Source organism: Rhinatrema bivittatum, chromosome 15 (assembly GCF_901001135.1).
Source record: "Rhinatrema bivittatum chromosome 15, aRhiBiv1.1, whole genome shotgun sequence".
Classification (NCBI taxonomy): Eukaryota; Metazoa; Chordata; class Amphibia; order Gymnophiona; family Rhinatrematidae; genus Rhinatrema; species Rhinatrema bivittatum.
In genome coordinates this window covers 24849424-24869979 of record NC_042629.1, presented here as the reverse complement: position 1 = coordinate 24869979, position 20556 = coordinate 24849424, and the positions used below count along the sequence as shown (strand labels likewise).

Sequence of the window (20556 nt, the reverse complement as noted above, 5' to 3'; positions counted from 1 at the left end):
CGAGGAGAGGCACTCTCATAGTGAAAAGGGAAGTTCCCCAGCTCTGACCTCAGTTCAAATGAAACCAGCTGATGTCAGAGCAGAGGGAGTTAAGGGACTGAATAAACTGTTAAAATCAGCCTGATTTCCTCTGATTTTTTTTTGGGGGGGGGGGGGGGCGGGCACCTTCCAAGTCCTCTACATTTGGATACCAGTCCCCAAATTTTGCTTCTGCTAGCTTTCTGTCATAGTTGTTTCTTACTTTGAAGGGCTTTTAACATTCTATTCTTGCTAGGGTTGCCAACCGGCTCCAGATTTTCAGGACAGGTTGATCCAGTTCTGGTTTTACTCCCCTGCATGCAGGGACTTAGTTTTGCTTTACTTAGGGAATTCAGTGGGGTAAAACCAGGACTGGATCAATCTGTTCTGAAAATCTGGAGCCAGTTGGTAACCCTCATTCTAGCCCAATAGTAACACTACATAGCCACAAGGGTAGCACTATATTTTGGCACTATAATAACCCACAGGTGCAGCAATGTATTAGAGCACTATACAGTCGTCACAGTAACTCGGTATAAAGGACAGGAAGAGTTATTGAGTAAGGGACTTGCTTTTGTCCCTAGTTGTAAATATAATGCATTTCAATGCCGGATTGATTTATATAGATTTTTCAGATTGTTGCAGGTACCGTTGTTTTTTCATGATGCCAAATTAACCTCAGGAGATGCATCTGTAGTACGTCCTACCTCCTCATGGATACCATCGGGTCCTGTAGATCCATATACAAAAACCTTTATGGATCTGGTATTAAGAGACGTAGAGGATTTAGAACAACATCTCCCCACTTTATCGTCTAATATGTCACATATTCAGAAAATAGCTTTGAAAGAGTTACAGCAGCGTACAGATATTATTACGCAACCAGTGGACAAAGGGGGTGCTATTGTTCTCCAGTCTTTATTGCAATATATGGCAGAAATTGAGAACCAACTTAGAGATTCTATGTATTACTCCAAATTGGATAATGATCAGACATCTCATATCCAGCAATTAACTGAAATACAGATTGAATCTGCTACCCATTGCGGGTTACCTGACTAAAAAAGAAATTGGTTTTTTTTTTTAAGTCAAGTGAAATGAGAATACTGGCATTATATACGGTTCCTAAAATTCATAAGCATTTGGAGAATCCCCCTGGACGTCCAATCGTATCATCAATAGGTTCTTTTCTTGAACCTTTGTCTTCTTTTGTGGACTTTTTTTTTTACAGGAGGAGGTCAAATGTACACATTCTTTTGTTAAAGACACTACCCACGTGTTGAAAATTCTTCGAGATGTTCATATGGATAATACTGAATTTTTTTTAGTTACACTTGACATCCAGTCCTTGTACATGAACATACCCTAACAGGCAGCTTTAGATACCATAGCTTATACACTTTCTAAGAGACCTTGTCCTCAGTGTATTCCGTCATCTTTCATTTATAATCTAGCAGAAATTGTGCTAACTTGGAATTATTTTTGCTTCAATGGAGATGTGTACCATCAACATCATGGCATTGCTATGGGTGCCACGATGGTCCCTAGCATTGCCAATTTTTATGTTGTGCGGTTTGAAGAAACCTTTTTATATCCTTCTACTTATTTTTAATATATTAGATATTGGTCTTGTTAAACAGATGATATTCTATTTATTTGGACATCATTGATAGATCTGTTGCAAAAATTTATTGAGTGGCTCATTTCATTATTTCCATAATTGTAAGATTTCTTTTTTAGATATTCTGATCTTCAAGGAAGTACAACGAGTGGGAACTACTGTATATCGTAAACCCTTGGAAAGAAATTCTTTTTTAATTTTTTTGAGTTTTCATCCATATCACCTGAGGCTCCAATTACCAGTTGGTCAATTTTTACGCATAAGAAGACTCTGCTCAGACAAGAAGGATTTTGTCGCTCAAGCATGTGAATTACGTGCTCATTTTTGGCAAGGGGTTATCCTATTGCTGTGATTAGAAAGGCATACAAACGAGCGTTCAGTGCTGAATGACAGTGGCTGTTGTGTGAACAAATGAAATCATCAGAAGAACGAGTGGTATGTGTTCTACAGTTTTCACATGTAGCATCTATCATAAAGGCTATTTTGCATCATTGGAGGATTTTACATTTGCATCCTGCCTTTTCAGCGCCACCCCTAATTACGTATACTCGGGAAAGAAACCTTAAGGACTTTTTAGTTCATGCCACTTAACTGTTACATAGGGTCTCGAAAGGCCTTGCATTCTGTTAGAATGGCCTCTGAAGGCCTTGCATTCTGTTACATAACTGGTGTTTTAGTGTGCCCTTGGGCCTCAGCCCGACCCCAGACGGATCCAGGACCGAACCGAGGGTTGACGGCGTGTTCCAGCATGGCTGATGGTCTTACCCTCTACCAGGCTTGCAAGCTCCCAAGGCCAACAACAACATGATGATGTTGAAAAGCGAATGGTCCTCTGACCATTCCGAGCCCTTTCGGAGCTGCCGCTTGGATCGGCATGGAGCAGCAGGCCTGGCCTGAGGTCAAGGGCAGACGGGCCTTGACATGAAGACATGACACCAGGATCGATGCTACGGCATCGCAGATGAAGACATGACACCAAAGCTGATGCGAAGACATCACGGACCAATGGTCGATGCGACGACATCAGGAGCAAGACGTTGACATGATACCAAGACTGATGCAATGGCATCCAGGACGAGATGAGGAACTTGACAGTCCAGACGAGAGCTGGGCAGAAGGACATTGGCACTATCTCTCAGGGCGCCCTACACAGTCCACCCGCGGGACTGGTCGCGGACCACCCTGTCCCACTGCGCGTCCTACACAGCCCGAGGAGGCTGGTCACGGACCACGCTGAGAATGGGACGAGTGCAGGGAAGAATCCAGCCGAGGCAGAACTCCGCAAAGGCTGGCAGGACATGACAGCTCAAGAGCACAGGACACCAGTCCACCTGTAGGCTACTCCACGCTCGGGAAAGACGTCATCCGAGAGAGCACGGCCTGACAGGTACCAGAAGGCTCAGGAGCGCTGAAGCAAACACCAAGAAGGGCAGGACACCAAGGAACGTGGGACATCAGGAAGCAGAAGATCAAGATGAGACACCGGGACACCTGGACGAGGACCTCGGGCATGAACATGACTTGACTTGACATGACAAGACAAAACAAAGAGGAGCTCCACAAAGAAGACCTGACGGAGCTCTGGCAGGCAGGAGCCTCCAGAGTGAAGTAACTCCAATGCAAGGCCAAGACTGAAGTGACGGAGCAGCCCTTTATAGGGCTAGAGCGGAAGTCCACTACCTAGGTGGGGGCAGTACACTTCCTGTGTCTGGCCTTTAAATCCAGCAGAGAGACACGCGCCGGCGCCTAAAGGGCAGGAAGCTGGCTGTGCAGGACCGTGGACAACGGCCTGCACAGTGTAGATGTCCTCACGCAGCAACAGGGCTGGGCCTGGAGGCAGGCCCGAAGACGGCAGTGGCTCCAGCCACCAATCGAGCCCAGGGATGCGGCCTGCAGCCCCGGAGGACGGTGGCGGCGGCGCTCCATGCCGCAAAGAAGGTAGAAGTCCATGGCTCCAGCCACGGTGAAGGCAGGCAACACAGGCAGCCTCCAGGCCGTGAAGAGCAACAAAGTCCACGGCTCCGGTCGTGCTGGAAGGCCCGATGTCGCGTCGGGTGAAAAGGAACAGCAACGGTGAGTGCCTGCTCGCGGGGGGACCCACGGGCAGCGATTCATAACATTAACCATCCAGACGTGAACCTTCTCATGATATTGGACATTATCCATGTGGTAACTGCTCTTTTTGCTCTACTACCATTGTAGGACCAGAATGGCGGGACCCACAATCAGGTCGTGTTATACATTTTACATCAGCTACTGATTGCAAATTTTCTTTCGCTGTATATTTTATAATATGCCTCTGGTCTATGATCTACTTAGGGAGAACAAAGAGGATGATTCGGATCCGACTAATGGAACATCGGAGCCGTTTGACTACTAAAAAGGAACAGGCTTCATTGGTTTCACCTTGTATGGCTTTTCAACATATGTTTGAGACCTTACGTTGGGGTATTCTTGAACAAATTAGAGTTTCACCCTGTATGGGCAATCGTTCAAAAAAACTGAATTTTGGATATTTTGGATAATTTTTTTTTGCGATCAGTTTGAAATTGAATGGTATTCTACCATTTGACGGAGGATCTGTCAATTGTCCTTTCATCACCTCGCCAATATTGCAGGAAATGTCTTTATATATCTGTCATTCATTAATCGTCATTATTGTTTTTCCAGAGCTATCCCTCCACATTTCAAATGAATCGAGCATGTGAGCCCAAATGCTTCCCTCCTCCTTCCAAGGAACATTGGCTGCAAGTGCTGAAATCTGATCCTGAACTGCTGTCCATGGGAAGAAATGAAGAGACAAAAGAGGTGCATTGCTCAACTGAACTGAGAACACAGCAAAATTTAAAAACCTTCAAAAAAGAACTAAAAACTTGGATGTTCACCAAAGCCTACCAAAACACCCAATGACTCTAGGCTACAACTTCCATTGCAGAACCAATACAAAGCACATAATTTAACCTGTACAGTTTAACAACCAAACTATGTTTATAACAACTACGATAACTGTTAACAAGCACGTGAATTTCTGAACACTCTGTTAAACATCGAAACTTTGTAAACCGTTGTGATGGCGAAACCGAACGACGGTATATAAAACTTGATAAATAAATAAATACAAATAAATAATAGTCTTTGCCGGTTTGAGACATGACGCCATTTTAAATGCTTGTAGTAGTACAATGAATGAGTAGTGGAAGTTTGAAAATATTTGTGATTGGCCTTTTTTGATGTTTTGTTTGATGCTGATATTTATATTAAATGTTTTCTTTTCCAGCATTTACAAATACATTGTGATTAAGTACTTGGGACCCCCTGATGCCAAAACAGAAAGTTTCGAATCACAGACCTTGTCAGGATGGGACTTTCATTCATGACACTTGAATAAGTTAAGTTTTTATTTGCAACTGAAAATTATCAACAAAAGTCTTTTTGCCAAATGATTAAATGTAAGACAAAGAAGGTCGGTAGACCGGTGGTGTCTATTATGATGGCTTTTTTTTGTAGGAAATTGTGGGAAATTGTTTGAATTATTAATTACTATTCCTCGATTGTATGCACACTGTTGTGTTAGTTGATACTATAGAACCAGAAGCATGATGCTCTCTTAATAGCACTATATATTAGGGATGTGCAATCGTTTTTCACAAATAAGACAATGTCAGCGGTATTGTCTAATTCGTTATGGATAAGAAGCACTGAAATACGAAGTGATTTTTGCCGAAATTTCGGCAAAATTCGTATTTCGTGTTAGTGTGCAGTAACTGAGTTACTGCGCACTACCTATCTGTTAGAGCGCAGTAATACCAATTAGTGCACACTGTTTTTCTAGCTAACGAACTCCTCTGAATTAATATTTTAATTTTTAAGTTGCATTTTTTTAGTGCGTACTACCATTAGTTACAGCGCACCAACACATACTTAGTGTGCCATAAGTTCTATTAGGGTGCACTAACGAGCCTTAATGCGCATTAACATCTAGCTAGAGCGCACTATCTCGTTCGGTGTACTGCGCACTAATGCTGAGAGTGCACACTAACTGGTTGTCAGTGTGCAGTAAGGCCCGTTAGTGTGTACTAATGCTCTTCGTCGAAAATTGCCAGAAAAAAAAAGAACTGTGCGAAAACAAAATTTTTCGCAAAGCACCTGATCCAAAATCTTTAAACGAAGCACATCTCTACTATATGTAGGGCTGGATTTAAGTCAAGGTGATGGCGCCCACAGGCAGAGGACTGGGGATGAGGTGCTTTGCTCTGGAAACCAGAGAGCAGCAGGGGTGTCCCAGTTTTTAGGTGCTTTCAGAATTTGGTGTCTTAGGCATGTGCCTATGTTTTCTATGCTTAAATCAAGCCCAGATCATATATTGACATGTGTAGCACTATATTCAGCACTGTGCACCCCCAAGAGTAGTACTGCATTTCAGCCCTATGCAGTCACAGTTAGCAGAAAATTATAGCACTGTAGACCGAAAGCCCTACAGTTAAGTGTAATTGACTCTCTTCATCTTTCAAGAACACCCTTAGCAGTGTTTTACTCAAGGTGCTTGGAAGGTATTCTAGCTCTCTGGTTTTGGTGTTTTTCGGGTTATTACCCTCTGTGTCCCACCCCAGAGATGGCTGTTCTGGCCAGTGCTGATTTCCTGCCTGGTTACACCAGGTTGCCCCGGATCCTTTTTGAATTGCGGCTGCTCTCTACATGGTACTTTTTTTTTTTAAATAGGAAAGCACCACTGGCTCTCCCCCTTCATACCGACGGAGCTCGGAGGCCGGAGCTGTCTGAAGGAAATCCTTAACCAAACCCTGCAGCAGAGATGGGGAGAGAGCTTGCAAAGCAGGGGGGGAGGGGGCACTGGGAGGGCTGAAACAGTGCAGGTATCAATGCAAAGAGGGAGGGAGATTACGAAAGCCCTAGGGAGGGGGCGGGGCCTCCTGCTGGGACTTTCCTCGCTCGGGGAGGGACAGGCAGACAGCGCTCGCCCTCCCTCTCGTCACGTGGGCGGAATTGGCAGCTGCAGTGGCCGGGGCCGGGCGATGGCCGAGAAGGTGCCCGCGGACTGGATGGGCTCGCTGGGCCCTGGCCTCAGTGCCCTGCCCCTGGCAAATCTGGCGATCCCAGGTAAGGCTGTTAGGGAGGAGGGGAGGGGATTTCTCTGATTTAACGCCGCACGCGTGCCCTGCAGGGCAAAAGGTCAGCAAACCCCTCTGAGGCTGTGAATCTCCGAGCCCGCAGTGGCCCGGCTGGATGTGCGGTGATTGAAAGCCTCTCCGGGGTGGCGCCCCCTGCAGGACTCTGCTGTACAGGCAGGGTGCACGGATCACTGCAGGTAGCCTGGAAACCGGAGAGGTAATAGAGAAGTCCTCTGATGCCCTCAGTGCGTAATCTTAAGCCTGGGTCAGACAGAAAATACTGAAGTAAGGACGAAGGGGCCCGTGCGCTAATAGTGCCCTCCATATAAAGCATCACTGCACGGTTTAACCCTCCGAAATGAATGCCAGCACCAGAGCTGGCATTGAGTCATCCCAAGCCAGCAACGGAAAAGCAGAAAACACGGCTTTTCTGTGGTTCCTCCTCACGATACTAAGTAGGAGAAACTACAGAAAGCAGCAACATGAAAAAAAAAAATAAAAAGCCATTTAGCCAGTAACTGGTGAGTTGTCCGGCTAAATGCCCCTGAATACGGACCTCTTTGAGTGCAATGTGAAAAACTATTGACGTTCCTTTGAAAAACAAAATTAAGGAAATAAAAGAAAACAGAATCAAGGAAATTAGGTGGAGTGCCTGTATTTTCCCTCCCACTGAAATAATGATGATTTTCCAATGGCCAGGAGTAGGGGGGGGGGATCTCTCTCCGGACTCTACAAACAGGAGGCTGGGCCTTCCACCCCAGGGAGCAGCTGTGTTCATGTTCCCCGAGGCACCCTCAAAGGACACGGGCTCCCTGTGTCGCTCCCCTGGACAGATTGGGCCGACAAGTCGCTCAGTTTGGATCGACAGAGGCGGCTGGAACTAAGATGTTAATTCTTTGGATTAGGGACCCCTGGATTGCTGGTGACCTGAATCCTGAAGCCTAAAGCTTAGCTTACACTCCTCCCCATCATGCTACCACGTTTGTAACCCTGCACGTCTCTGTCATACAATTTCAATCACTAAAATAATGAAACATATCAGCAAAACAATAAAATAATACATCAAAAGTGGAAGGAAAACTCACATTAAAAAGAATGTAAATTAAAATTAACAAAATAAAAAACTCCTTATATTAAATTCATTCAGAGAACTTTGATCCAGAGGAGTTGGATCCTTTTCACTGCTAAACGAACTTCGTTACAAATCTCCATTTTTCCAAAAGTGGCCAATGCACTGTTGTGGAAATAAAGCAGATGGGCTCATAGTGCAAAAGATTTGCCTGCCGGTAGCTAAATAGCCTTACATTGTAGCAGAACTTCTCATATATTAATCCGGACTCTGAGTAAGGTCAAACTTCCCTTTAAAAAAAAGTTCAAGCCTCTTTGTGTCTTGCTTTCTGTATTTAATTAGCTTCCTAGTGCAAAAGAAGACTTCTACTCAACCACTGGCAATTGATAGCAGCAGGAAGAGTTCATCATTGGAGAGGTAGAAATTGGTTGATGAGTCCATGAATGAACCATGCAGTGATGAGTTTGTACGGCTCAGACTGGGAAGGCCACAGCAGCACACCAGGACTCTCATGTGGGCCGATACAGTACAGTGCTCCGGTGGAGCGCACTGTTAGCCTGCGTTTGGACACACGTTTTCAACACGCTAGCTTTACCCCTTATACAGTAAGGGGTAATAGCGTATCGAAAATGCATGTCCAACCCCCCTGAAACTAATAGCGCCCGCAACATGCAAATGCATGTTGATGGCCCTGTTAGTTATTCCCCTGCGATCCAGAAAGCAAAATGTGCAGCTAAGCCGCACATTTTACTTTCAGAAATTAACACCTGCCAAAACTGCTTTTCTGTACACCCTCCAACTTAATATCATAGCGATATTAAGTCAGAGGCCCCAAAAGTAAAAATAAATAAATAAACAAAATTTTAAAGCGGCCCGTGGGTTGGAAGACAGAAGCTCAATTATGCCGGCGTCCGTTTTCCGAACCCGTGGCTGTCAGCGGGTTTGAGAACCGACGCCGGCAAAATTGAGCGTTGGCTGTCAAACTCGCTGACAGCCGCTGCTCCTGTCGAAAAAGAGGCGCTAGGGATGCGCTAGTGTCCCTAGCGCCTCTTTTTACCACGGGCCCTAATTTGCATAGGCCACCCTCCTGAATCGCGCGGCCAGGAGAGTGGCCTGTGCGCGCGTCGGGAGAGCGGGCGCTCGCCGGCTCTCCCATGCGTTTTTCTGTATCGGCCTGATGATTACGTGTGCTAAAGCATTTTCCCTGTAGATACAGAATGGGGAAAGCCCTTTAATACATCAGGCCGTTAGTGTGTAAGTACAGCATTGAGTAGTGAGCACACTTCATTCTCACCGTAAAGCCGTAAGCACACTCTCTGTGTCCACGAATGGCACGTTAATTAGTTTCCTGCTCCCAGTGACTGATAAGAACCTTTTTAATATTTCTCTGAAGTAGAAGTCAGCCAGCAAGATTGAAATGAATAACAGATGAAGGGGACCTTGAGCCCTGCCCAGGTCTTTGCCCCTTCCCTCCCCCACTCTTACCACATCACTTATGCCAAAATGAAAACTTCACCAAGATGACTAGATAAAATACAAGGGCAGCATTAATTGTTCTGATCGCTTATAATATCTCTGTGACAGTCATACAGAGACGCCGATATTGCTCAGCCCAGAGTACCGTAAAGTCTCCAACGGGACTATGTCTGTGGTTTAATTGACAGGGACATTTTTTGTAGAAAAATGTTTAAATGTTGGTGGTATAAATCTTTGAAACAATGAACTGCTGCCTGACACTGTGCCAGGGTTTCGTCTCTCTGTGTCAGGGGCAAAAACAGTAAAAATGGTTATTAGTGCACTCAGTCGCCGTCTGGACACAAAAATATGATCATGTGATCTAAATAGGTTGAAAGGAGCAAACAGATATGAGATGTTAGCCTAAAAGAATCATAAAACCAAAACAACAAGGTACGTTGTGAAGTAATATATTTCTTATGCAAGCTTGGAAAGGCCGATGTGCCTGTGAGCGTCTCTGTCTGGCAACATCCAGACGCCATTTTTAAAAGTAAAAGAATGAAAACGAGGCCTTGAACAAACAGCGAGCCAGGATGCCTGGCCACAGATTAATATTATACCAGTTCATGTCTTCATTTAACCCGACAGGGTACCATGTATTTAGTTAAAAAATGAATTTATATTCACCATAGTTCAGCTGTCAACCTGCTGAGATCGTACGATCTTGGTTTTAAGTTTATGGGCAGAAGCGTGGGTGAGCGCACTAATAACCACGTCTAGCAGGCACTACACGGCTTGTTGATTTTACCTACTGCCGTTTTCTTTTTTTTTTTCTTTCCATTTTCTAGGCTCCCATGATTCTTTCAGTTTTTGGGTTGATGAGGAGTCCCCCATTGGAGCTGACCAGGCGGCATCAGTCAGACGCTTGGCCAGAATTGCCCTGGTGAAAAAGTTGATCAAGAAATGGTCGGTCACTCAAAGCCTGACCTTCAAGGAGCAGCTTGAATCTGGCATCCGCTACTTTGACCTTCGCGTGTCCTCCAGAGCTGACGAAGCTGGGGAAGAGATTTATTTTCTGCACGGCTTGTTCGGGATGAAAGTCCGGGATGGCCTCACGGCGATAAACACGTTCCTCAGGCACCACGGCAGGGAAGTGGTGTTTCTGGATTTCAATCACTTTTACGCTATGACGCATGGGCACCACACCCGCCTCATCGACATGCTGCAGGAAATCTTTGGCAGTAAACTCGGCACGGCCGAACACGTGGAGAACGTGACGCTGCAGTCTTTGTGGAAGAAGGGCGTGCAGGTAGGCAAGCTGAGGGTTACGAACGACCTCAGGAACCAGGTACACCCGCATGTATGGGTAGGGGTCGGACTGACATCGGATGCGCCTTTCCGCCCACCGCTCCCCTGCCGGTGGGAAGCATTGCGTCGTCCCACGATGGCCCTGCGTTTCATTTTCTGTGCATTGCATCCGCAGCTCGCTGAACGTGCACGAGGGCAGGAAATGGATTTTATTTTTGTAGATTCACAAAAGCTTTCGGTAAAGGCTGCTGCGGGGCGGGATGTGCCGTATGTCACCTCAATGCCATCCGGTTTCAGGAATAAGCACCGCGAAGTCCAAAAAATGAATGCCAAACAAAATATTCAGAATTAAGGTTGCCGGATAACTTCAGTCCTGCTCCCAGCACGTCCTAGAGTTAGCTGGACGAGTTATTTCACTAACCGAACCCCGCCCTTGAAATTTTCCTTTCTTATTCCGCTAAATGACTTATCCAGCTATTGTTTAGTCAGGTAAGCACGGGGAATGGATTACTTGTGCGTTAACTCTCTAAATGTCTTTAAATATGTACCTCACTATCAGCTCGATACAGTAACATTCAGTTGAAGATTTCTCGTCTGTAACGAGCTCGCTGCGCACAATTCGGACGTGTAAGGCAAACCAGCGATACAGTCTCCAGTTTCGCGCGTCCGTAGCGCTTCTTAAAACAGACGCGTAACCCTTCCCCACCCGGCATGTAAATGAACGAATTAGCTGTATAATGAAGGAATTAGCTATTCCCCTCCGATACCGTAACGCGCGCTCAGGTTATCTCATTAGTAACGCACTGTTTTGCCGCGGCTGTAACGTGTTAGTTTACCGCCTCCCCCTAGTGGGAGTTAGGACTGTGAGTCTAGTAACAAATCCATCGACACCGCTTAAGACACTCAAAAACAATAAAACACAATAAAAAAAAAAGCGATACAGAGATGATCGAGAAAATGTAATGATGTGGGACACATAAAACCTGTCAGAAAAAAAAATAAAAATTTTTAAATACCTGTCGGAGGGCCACGTGGGTCCAGGCGGCCGGCGGGCGGCGGCGGCGGGAGCCGGGTGGTCGCGTGTTAAATCTAGGCCGCGGGTGGGTGGGCGCCTGTTCCAGGCGGCGGCGGGGGGACACGCGTTAGTTCGAGACGGCCGGTGGGCGGCGGGTGGTCGTGTGTTAAATCTAGGCCGGGTTCGCACAGGCGCGCATTCATTCACTGCCGGTGGGGGCTGCCGGAGAGGCAGCCCCCACCGGCAGCCCCCACCGGCAGTGGGGGCTGCAGTGGGGGTCGCATTCATTCACTGCCGGTGGGGGCTGCCCCGGCAGTGAATGAATGCGCGCCTGTGCGACCCCTGTGATTCGGCGCTCAAGGCAGTCACATGCTGTGACTGCCTTGAGCGCCGAATCGCAGGGGTCGCACAGGCGCGCATTCATTCAGGCGGAGGAGCCGGTGGCGAAAGCCGCCGGCTCCTCCGCCTGGATGAATGAATGCGCGCCTGTGCGACCCGGCCTAGATTTAACACGCGACCACCCGCCGCCGCCCGCCCGCCGGCCGTCTCGAACTTACGTGTGTCCACCCGCCGCCGTCGCCTGGAACAGGCGCCCACCCGCCCGTGGCCTAGATTAAACACGCGACCACCCGGCTCCCGCCGCCAGCCGCCTGGACCCACGCGGCCCTCCGACAGGTATTTAAAAAATTATTTTTTTTTTGAACACTCAGGTTTTTACATATTTTGGTTTGTTTTTTTTTCACTTCCTGGTGCCTGTCATTTCAAATGTCATTTCAAATGTCATTTGAAATGACATTTGAAATGACAGGTACCAGCGCACCCAGGTTACTGTATAGGCGCTGTATTAAGCGCCTATACAGTAAAATGGGTTACGCGGGCATAACCCTTCCCTACCGCTTTAAAGCCGCGGCATGCATTTGCATGCGATTAGAGGAGAGTATCGGGGAGTTAGTGAGGAGAACTGTGCGTGCGGGGAGGAAGGGTGCGCCTGACACTGCCGCACTGTTATTACCGCGGCCTTACAGGATCGACCCGTATGTATATTACAGGGCATTTCGGTGTTTTTTCTAAATATAAATACACAGGGTAAAAGTTTCTGTATCTCACTGTTGAAGAACGTTTACCCTTCTACTTCCTGTCTGGTAGCTTGCGTGATACGGGACGGCGTTCTTAATTCTGCCAGCTCCCAGCCTTAGCCCCGTTCCAGGTTAACTCTGAATAGTATGCAGAGGAGTACATTCTCCAGCTAGTCAGTGGTAATCTGGCTATAAAGCCGTTTAAATCCAGGACAGTACGGTAGGAAGCTGTGACTGTTGTGTGGTTCTTCATCTGCGCCTGTGAAGTGAGCTGGCGGCAGCAGAGTGACCAGAGAGCTCCATCTGAAGGGAAAAAAAAGACAGAGTGAGCCGCTCTTGCTTTCAGCCCTCTGCGTGCAGGGTGATGTCGTTCCTGATTTTCTCAGGGAGGGAAATCAGCACTACTTTTCCAGGCATGCAGTCGGCTTAAATCAGAAGCAGGCTTCGGAGACGAGGCCACGCTCTGAGGTCAGCATCCCAGCTGGTACTGATCAGGCCCCTGGATATCGGTTACATCAAAGCTGCCAGGAATTCCATGGTAATGAACCAAATTCCTGCGCCTGAGGGCCACGTACGTTGCATTGATGCTCTGTCCAACCTTAAGGTAGATGGAAAGCTCTGGTTTTTCGCTCCTGCCGCTTTCTGTACTCGCTAACAATTGTACTGCGTTTTTATTACAATTCTTTAGATTCAGCACAAATTAGAAAGGCTAGCGGTGGATGTAATAACCTTCCTCCCCCCCCAGCATTATCTACTCTGGTTACTGCACTGACGGCCGTAGGCCGGGGGGGGGCGGGGGGCCCGGCCCCCGTGCACCATGGGGCCATGAATCAGACCACTAGCAGTGACCATGACCTTTGCCTCCCTCCTACCCACCCGGGGCCATGAATGCTGCCTCCCCCCCAAGCCCTCGCTGAACCGGGGTGCAGAAGACTTGGAGATTGAATGAAAGGCCTTCTACGTGGCAGAGCACAGCACTTGCCAGCTTGAGCCACTGTGCTGGCCCAGCATGGGAGGTATTGCATGCAACGTGCTGCCACCATGCATAGCACAATTACAAACCGAATTATCTCGGGCCAGCCCAATGGATCGGTGGGAATCGCTGCGCGTTTCCACGCGGAAGACCCCGGGGGGAGGCGTCAGGTGGGCTGGGGATGCCGCAGAGATAGCGTTCACAACCCTGGGGGGAGGGGAGGGAACGTGTCGGAGTGGTGCCAGCCAGTGGCCAGATCTAGGTCCCCATGACCTAGATCTGGCCACTGCGATGTCTGGGCTAAGGGAGCTGGGAAGGTGGATAAAACAGGGAGGATGAAGGCTCCTGGTGCCGGATCTCAGCCCCGGGTCCGATTGAGCTGGAGACCCAAAGGGGCAGAAAGGAACGAACATCCTCCCCCTCCCCCCAACAAAATGTAAATTATCTGAGTTCCAACATATTTGTCGCAGTATAAAATATTAAAAGCAGTCTTTCGGCAGTCTGTAATGCAATTAGGAAAAGCGCAGTGAGGAAACCTCTCGAGTTAACCAAATGCCTGACGAGTTTTGTTTTGCCCGTCCAGGTGCTTGTGTTCTACCACAGCGGCCTGAGCCGAGAGTGCGCCTTCCTCTGGCCAGGGAGGACCATGCCAGCCCCTTGGGCCAACACCACAAGCGTCCAGGAGTTGCTGCGGTTCCTTGAGAGCGCACTCAGCGAGCGCTCGAAACTTAGCACCTTCCACGTGTCGCAGGCCATCCTCACCCCCAGGCTCCACACCGTCCTGCGTGGCTTTAAGGCCGGCCTGAAGGACACGCTTGTACACAGGTGAGGACCAGTGCCAGTCCCTGTTTAATAATAACGCTTTGTGTCACTGTGGACTTTTGGTACTCAGCCTCTTTTTTGGGGTATGTATGTATTTATGTATTTATTTTTAACTTTTCTATACCGATGCTCCTATATAGGATACATATCGCACCGGTTTACATGGAACTGAAACTGTCGCCGAATGGCGTATACAATGAAACATAGGAACCATGAACGTGCGGGGACAATAAACAGAAATGTGAAAACCTTAGCAACATAAGGGAGTACACTATCATATAATGTAGTAGATATAACATAATATTAAACTGAGTAACTTTAATAATAATAAGAATGGAAACGAGGCCTATGCCTCGGGGAATCGAGCCGGTAGACGGGGGGAATAGAGAGAGAGTTAAGGGAGAAAACCACAATGAGCAATGGGACGTTTAGCATTGGAAGGATTCAAAGGGGGAGTGAGAGCATTGAGTAAGGGGACACTCGTTCAATGGGAGCAAGGGGCAGGGGGAGGCAAGGGTTAATATCCTTCCACAGGGTCCCGTTGGGGACCTGAAAGTGTTGTGAGCTTGGCCAGCGCAGGAGCGGTCATCTTCCTGTATGAAATAATATTTACTTCAGTGTTGTTCTCAATATGAACAGAAAAATATGATAGTTTTCCAGTGCATGTTCCATGAAAATAATATTTTGTAATTCCTGGGCAATACATTCACAAGAGTCCAGCTCTGGCTGTGAAGATTCTGCCTGTTAAACTAACCAGCACCTAAAATGAGAAGATTTAAACACGGATGATTTTATTTTTGGGTTGCCCCTACGTATGGGAGTTCGTGATCTGCTATGGTAGAGACTGCGGTAGACTGTGGCTCCCCATACGTTGAAGGCTGTTTGGTTTCCGATCTGACAGAGCTCCCTTTATCCTCGGGCTTCGTATGACTGCTTACGGCAGCGAGGTTAAGTCACGCGTCTAAAAGGTGCGCTCCTGTGCCCCATCCACCAAAGACTTGTTTTCACTGGCAAGCTCGTGCCGGCACCAGTGCATGGGACTGAGCAAGATCCTGCACTGTGCGGGGGCCGTCCTCGAGCACTGCTGCGGGCTCTGTTTCTCATCCAAGTTGCAGGTCGCAGGTCTGCTGTCTGTCCCTATTTGCCCAGGGCAGCTCTTGACCCTGCTGAATTGGGTACGGCAGGCAATTTAAGCCCTTCTGAGTGGTCCATCCCTCTCCCAGCCTTGCAGGAAGCTGCTTGATAGCTCTGATGCCCAGGCCAGACCCAGGGTCATTCCAGCCACATCTTCTCACAGGGAGCCACAAGTGAGGTGTGGATTCCTTCAGTTGTTATGAGGACGTTCCCGTGCCGCTTCAGGCTTGATATGAGACCGTACACAGGGTGCGTGGTCTGCTCTGCTTACCACTTCTTCTCCTTTTGTGTGAACTATTTCAGCAAGGTTGTACAAATTGTTGAGATTAGTTGTGATGATTTGGCAGCTGACATTCAGCGCAGAGTCCATATTTATCTTATTTTTTGTTGCCAGGACAGAGTGCTCCCATGTGGGGGACGTGAGCTCGGCGCTGGAGTACCATAGGGCAAACGGTGCCTCTGGTTGTACCTGGACGCCCTCCCCGTTTTGAGTTTGCAAGGTTAGGGATGATATTTCAGGCGCTGACCCTACTTCTCTTTTCTTCTGTGTGGAAGATCCTGAAGGAAAGAATTTGATGTTAATTTTAATCAAGTTGTCTTGTGCCCAGCTATGGCAAATCTGTAGTAGCCCATGGTTAGCTGCAGAGGGATGGGATATTTTGGTATGTTTAGTTTTTAACAGCATCACCTTTCTTCCTTGGGCGTTGTGTGGCCAGCTCTGGTTGAATGTGGCAATCTGCATGATTTGTAGGGATGAGTGTGTTGCTTACTGATTGCAATTGTTTCTTTTCTTTATAGAAATCTTCCAATAATTTTAAGTTGGATCAAGTCACAGAAACCCGGTATTAAAGGGGTGAATATCATCACTTCTGACTTTGTGGAACTGGTGGACTTTGCAGAGGCGGTAATTGGATTAAACAACCTGCTTCTGGAAGATGAGACGCCAACAGCTCAGTCGTAACACGGGCGCTGTGTTCACTAGCCAAAGATCCAGTTGAGCAGGGTTTGAAATATATCAGTGCATGGGATTTTCATTTCAGAAGTCAAATAATACTTTTAAGAACATAGTTTCACAGAAGCAGTGTTAGGAAAATGCTCCAAATAAACAGAGTGGGCTGAATTCAGGAGCATAGCAGTAGCTACCTCATAGTGCGTCCTGGACGCTCCGGTTCAGCATGGGGCGATGATGGGAGAGGTCAGTAGAGAATCGGATTCCCAAGGGGATGACGGCACAGGAGGGGGAACGGAGATGGCGCGCTGGCAGCCCGAGCATTTCAGGGGCTATAACTTCAGACGCAGTGAAACGAATGCCCCGCGGCAGGCCAGGTCCCACGCCCTTCTTGCTAAGTTGATCATTTCCAAATTCAAGCAGCCGCATGCACAGGCCGTGCGCATTAAATCAGGAAATGACCGAGATAAGGGTGCGATTTGGGCAACTGCTTAGACAGTCCTTGCTCCCTGAATGTTGATGATTTTTTTTTTGCATTTTGAACCTCTGCATCTTGGATTTTCTGATTTTCGGAGGTGGGCGGGATGGGCAAGCACTAATAGAGAGCAAATCAGTGTGGCACTCACTATCTCGGGGACTGGTGCCGCCGCGTCGTTAATCCACACCAGAAATTGGAAATCTGTAGCCGAGGGCAGGGTGCATTCTTTGATCAAAGCGAAAGGATTATCTTCACGGGACAGCCAGCTGCCAAAGGGGGTGATTGCTTTAAGAAACCCATCCCTCTCCCCAACAAAACCTGATTCTGGCCATGTTTCAAATGTGTGTCAGGCTTCGATGTCCCTGGATCTCACTGCAGATCGACAGGCAGCGATATTGAATATTCCATGTTCTTATCTGTGTTAATTGATTGATTAGCTGCCTAATATACTAAACTGTATACTGTAGGAGCATACACTGATTTTTAAAAAATCCTCTCTCTTTTGCAGCGTGTTCTGGGGTTGGTTTTTTTTTTTTTGTTAAATTAAAAATTGCACAAACAAATGAATAAGGTGGAGATTTTCTTGCCTGCCTCTCGCTGTTTAAAGCCTGGATTTTCTATCTTCGCACCGGTTTGTGAATCCCGGCGCTAATGGGGGGTAGGGGGTGAAGCAGGGGGCGGGCCTGAGAAAGCCAGCAGCGATCGCACCACCGCGGTGCAATCGCTGGCGGCTTTCGCACCCAATAGCGCCATCGTAATAGGTGGTGCTATTGGGCGCGCTACTGGCGGCGATAAGGGGCCTTACCTTTTCGCCGTCGGCAAAGTTTCTGTGGGTCCGCCCCGACGACGCCCCAACTCCACCCTGATCTTGGCATCGCACGCAAAAAGGTTAGAAAATAACCCCCTAAGTTAGCAATGAGTCTAGTAATGAAGAAGACAATGTGGGCCGGATGTCACCACGGCCACTGATCGTGGGATGAGCTGGGCTTTACCAGGTCTGATCCCCCAAACATGGCTACAATATGTGAATAAAATAAAAAAAAAAAAAAAACCAGGAAAAATCCTCGTATTTGAATGTTTAAGCAGTTACATTTGCTCTTGTTGTCCCGAAATGTAATTTTGTGGCTTTGTTAGCCGGATGAAATGTGCTGAGTCGCAGCGGATAGAAGTGCCCCCTGCTGCCAGCTCTGTGTGCACGGATGGTGCTGCGGAAGGATTAATGCTTACAGGAACCGGTTGCAGTCGCCCCGCTAGAGCCACAGAATCTGTCGAGGGGCCGATGCAATATCTGTGCACAGAAAACGGGCGCTCAGTGTCCCTAGCGCGCGCCCAGCCTCCTCTCCTGGGTGCGTGATGAGGGGTCGCGCAAGAAAGGAGGCGCTAGGGAAAATTAGTGCATCCCTAGCGCCTCCGTGGCATCAGGCGCCCGGGAGAGAGGTGGCTGTCAAGCGGGTTGGGAAAAGGGACGCTCACTCTACCAGCGTCCGTTTTCTCTCGCTACCGGCACAAGACACGCACAAGATGCACGGCCTGGCCCGGGTATCTTGTGTGTGTCTATGCGGCCTCCAGAAATTTTTTTTTCTTCAGAACATTTTTTTAACTAAATCTGCTTTATTTGGTTCCTCCTCCTTAGTATTGCTGCAATACCATTAGGAGGAATCACAGATAGCAGGATTTTTCTTTCGTTTTCAACGTGCCAGCCCCGATCTGGCGCAGAATTTGCCGTGTTGCAATGGGCGCGTTGGCTGCGCGGGAAATGTTTTTTCATGGCGGGGATTAGCTAATAGCCTCGTCTACACGGAATTTACACGTGATGAGCGCTATTAGCTACGCGGTGATTTGGATGCGCTAATCCCCATATTGCAGCGGGAGTTATGGACGTGCGTCCAAAATGCGCGTCGAATCGCGTGTTAAACTGTGGTCTAGCCGCTGTGCACGGTACTGCATCGGCCCCTTTGTGCGGTGTACGCAGCTGTGAATACGGGGAAATGTAGAGGGTCACTGAGGCTTGCTTCTTCCATACATAAATTGTTTTTGTTGTTGTTGGCACTGGAAATGGTTGTCTGTCCAGATTCCTGTCCAGGAGCTGAGGCCTTCATCCTCCGAGGGTACACACAGCCCCTCTGTGGGGTGTGGGGTAGGGTTGTGTCTTATTCAGGACGGGGTCTGGAAGGGTCCTGCAATGCTTCGGGTCGCTGTAGTAACCCTGACAGATATTCACCCCTTTGGCTGTTGCCATCATTGGAGCCAGTTTTCCAAAGTGATGGGGGAATGGAGAGGTGAGGGCTAAATTTAAAACAAATGATCCCTCCCTGGACGCAGTAGAGAAGTGTGCTCAGTATTAGAGAGAGAGGGCGGCTCATTCAACCGCCCAGTGCATCCCACAAAGCTGGTGCCTTCAAGTGCCATCAGGGTGCCATGACTGGCAGCGCAGGCCAAAACTGCGGCTCTCTACCTCGCTCTGACGTGTTCTAGATAGACAAGAAAGGGGGATCTGCGCTGCGGGTGGCAGTCATTGAAAACCCCAGCCACCCCTGGAAATGAGGACTGGATTGAAGCTCTGACTTGTCTTGGTCAATATTCGTCTGTACAGCGTGGATTCAGGGCCGAAGCCTTCACAATTGGTGCTGCTGCTCACAAACTTCAAATTTGGGCTAATTCAATCCCTTTTATGTGTCTTAAGATTCTGTCTGAATATACATTTTCATGTTACTTTAAGAACAAAAGAAATTGCCATGCTGGGTCAGACCAAGGGTCCATCAAGCCCAGCATCCTGTTTCCAAAAGAGGCCAAACCAGGCCACAAGAACCCGGCAATTACCCAAACACTAAGAAGATCCCATGCCACTGATGCAATTAACAGCAGTGGCTATTCCCTAAGTAAACTTGATTAATAGCCGTTAATGAACGTTCTATGTTGATCCTCCTGTCCAGGTATCAGGTTTGCTTCTAAAGGTGTATTACTGCTATTTATTGTAGATCTGATCTTCTTCCTTTTTATTTTTATTTTATTTATTTATGATAGGTACTTGGTTCATATGTTTTATTGTTGGATATGTTTTCTCTTTAATTTGATTTGTAGTTGTATTTTGATTGCTGTTGAAACTCATCTTGGGCACAGTTTGTGGTAGCCCGAGTGCTAAATGAATTTGTGCTACGTTCTTATGTGTTTGTAAAACCAATAAAAATGAAATGTGTTGTTTTTTTAAAATTAATACATGGTTAATATTAGATTCTGTTCTCTGCAAGGCAGCCCACAGCATGTAAATTGGAAAACGTTGTTTTCCCATGCGCCAGGAAGGCCACCATTGGGTTATTGCTCTTGATTCACTACAAGCTCTCTTGCCTTCTGGTACAGGAGAATGGATGAGGGGCTGAAGTATCGCACTCAGGACCTACGTGCCCATGTCCTCTTTGTTTTTGTAGTTTCAAAACCAGAATATTCACTTGTGAATTTGCCCTCCATGATTTGCCAAATCTGAATTTACCAGTGGGATATCAAAACTTGTCAAA

At 47.6% G+C, this 20556-nt stretch overlaps 1 protein-coding gene across 2 annotated transcripts; it reads left to right on the top strand.

Moving 5' to 3' along the window:
* The first annotated feature begins 6617 nt into the window (after nucleotides 1-6617).
* On the top strand, nucleotides 6618-18144 carry PLCXD2 (phosphatidylinositol specific phospholipase C X domain containing 2). Of its 2 annotated transcripts, XM_029578848.1 has the most exons (5): nucleotides 6618-6754; nucleotides 10138-10598; nucleotides 14245-14486; nucleotides 16012-16117; nucleotides 16416-16546. In XM_029578848.1, the coding sequence occupies exons 1-4, from the start codon at nucleotides 6670-6672 to the stop codon at nucleotides 16106-16108; spliced, it is 885 nt and encodes a 294-aa protein (XP_029434708.1). In that variant the 5' UTR covers nucleotides 6618-6669; the 3' UTR covers nucleotides 16109-16117; nucleotides 16416-16546. The 2 variants fall into 2 exon arrangements, with proteins under 2 accessions (XP_029434708.1, XP_029434706.1); XM_029578846.1 differs by lacking the exon at nucleotides 16012-16117 and having other exon boundaries at nucleotides 16416-18144.
* Nucleotides 18145-20556: the final 2412 nt, after the last annotated feature.

Bases quoted from the DNA above. Each gene is read 5' to 3' on its own strand.
- PLCXD2 (XM_029578846.1), top strand. From the start codon at position 6,670: ATGGCCGAGAAGGTGCCCGCGGACTGGATGGGCTCGCTGGGCCCTGGC. The intron at 6,755-10,137 runs GTAAGGCTGTTA...TCCATTTTCTAG, and splicing joins GGCAAATCTGGCGATCCCAG to GCTCCCATGATTCTTTCAGT. The intron at 10,599-14,244 runs GTAGGCAAGCTG...TTGCCCGTCCAG, and splicing joins TGTGGAAGAAGGGCGTGCAG to GTGCTTGTGTTCTACCACAG.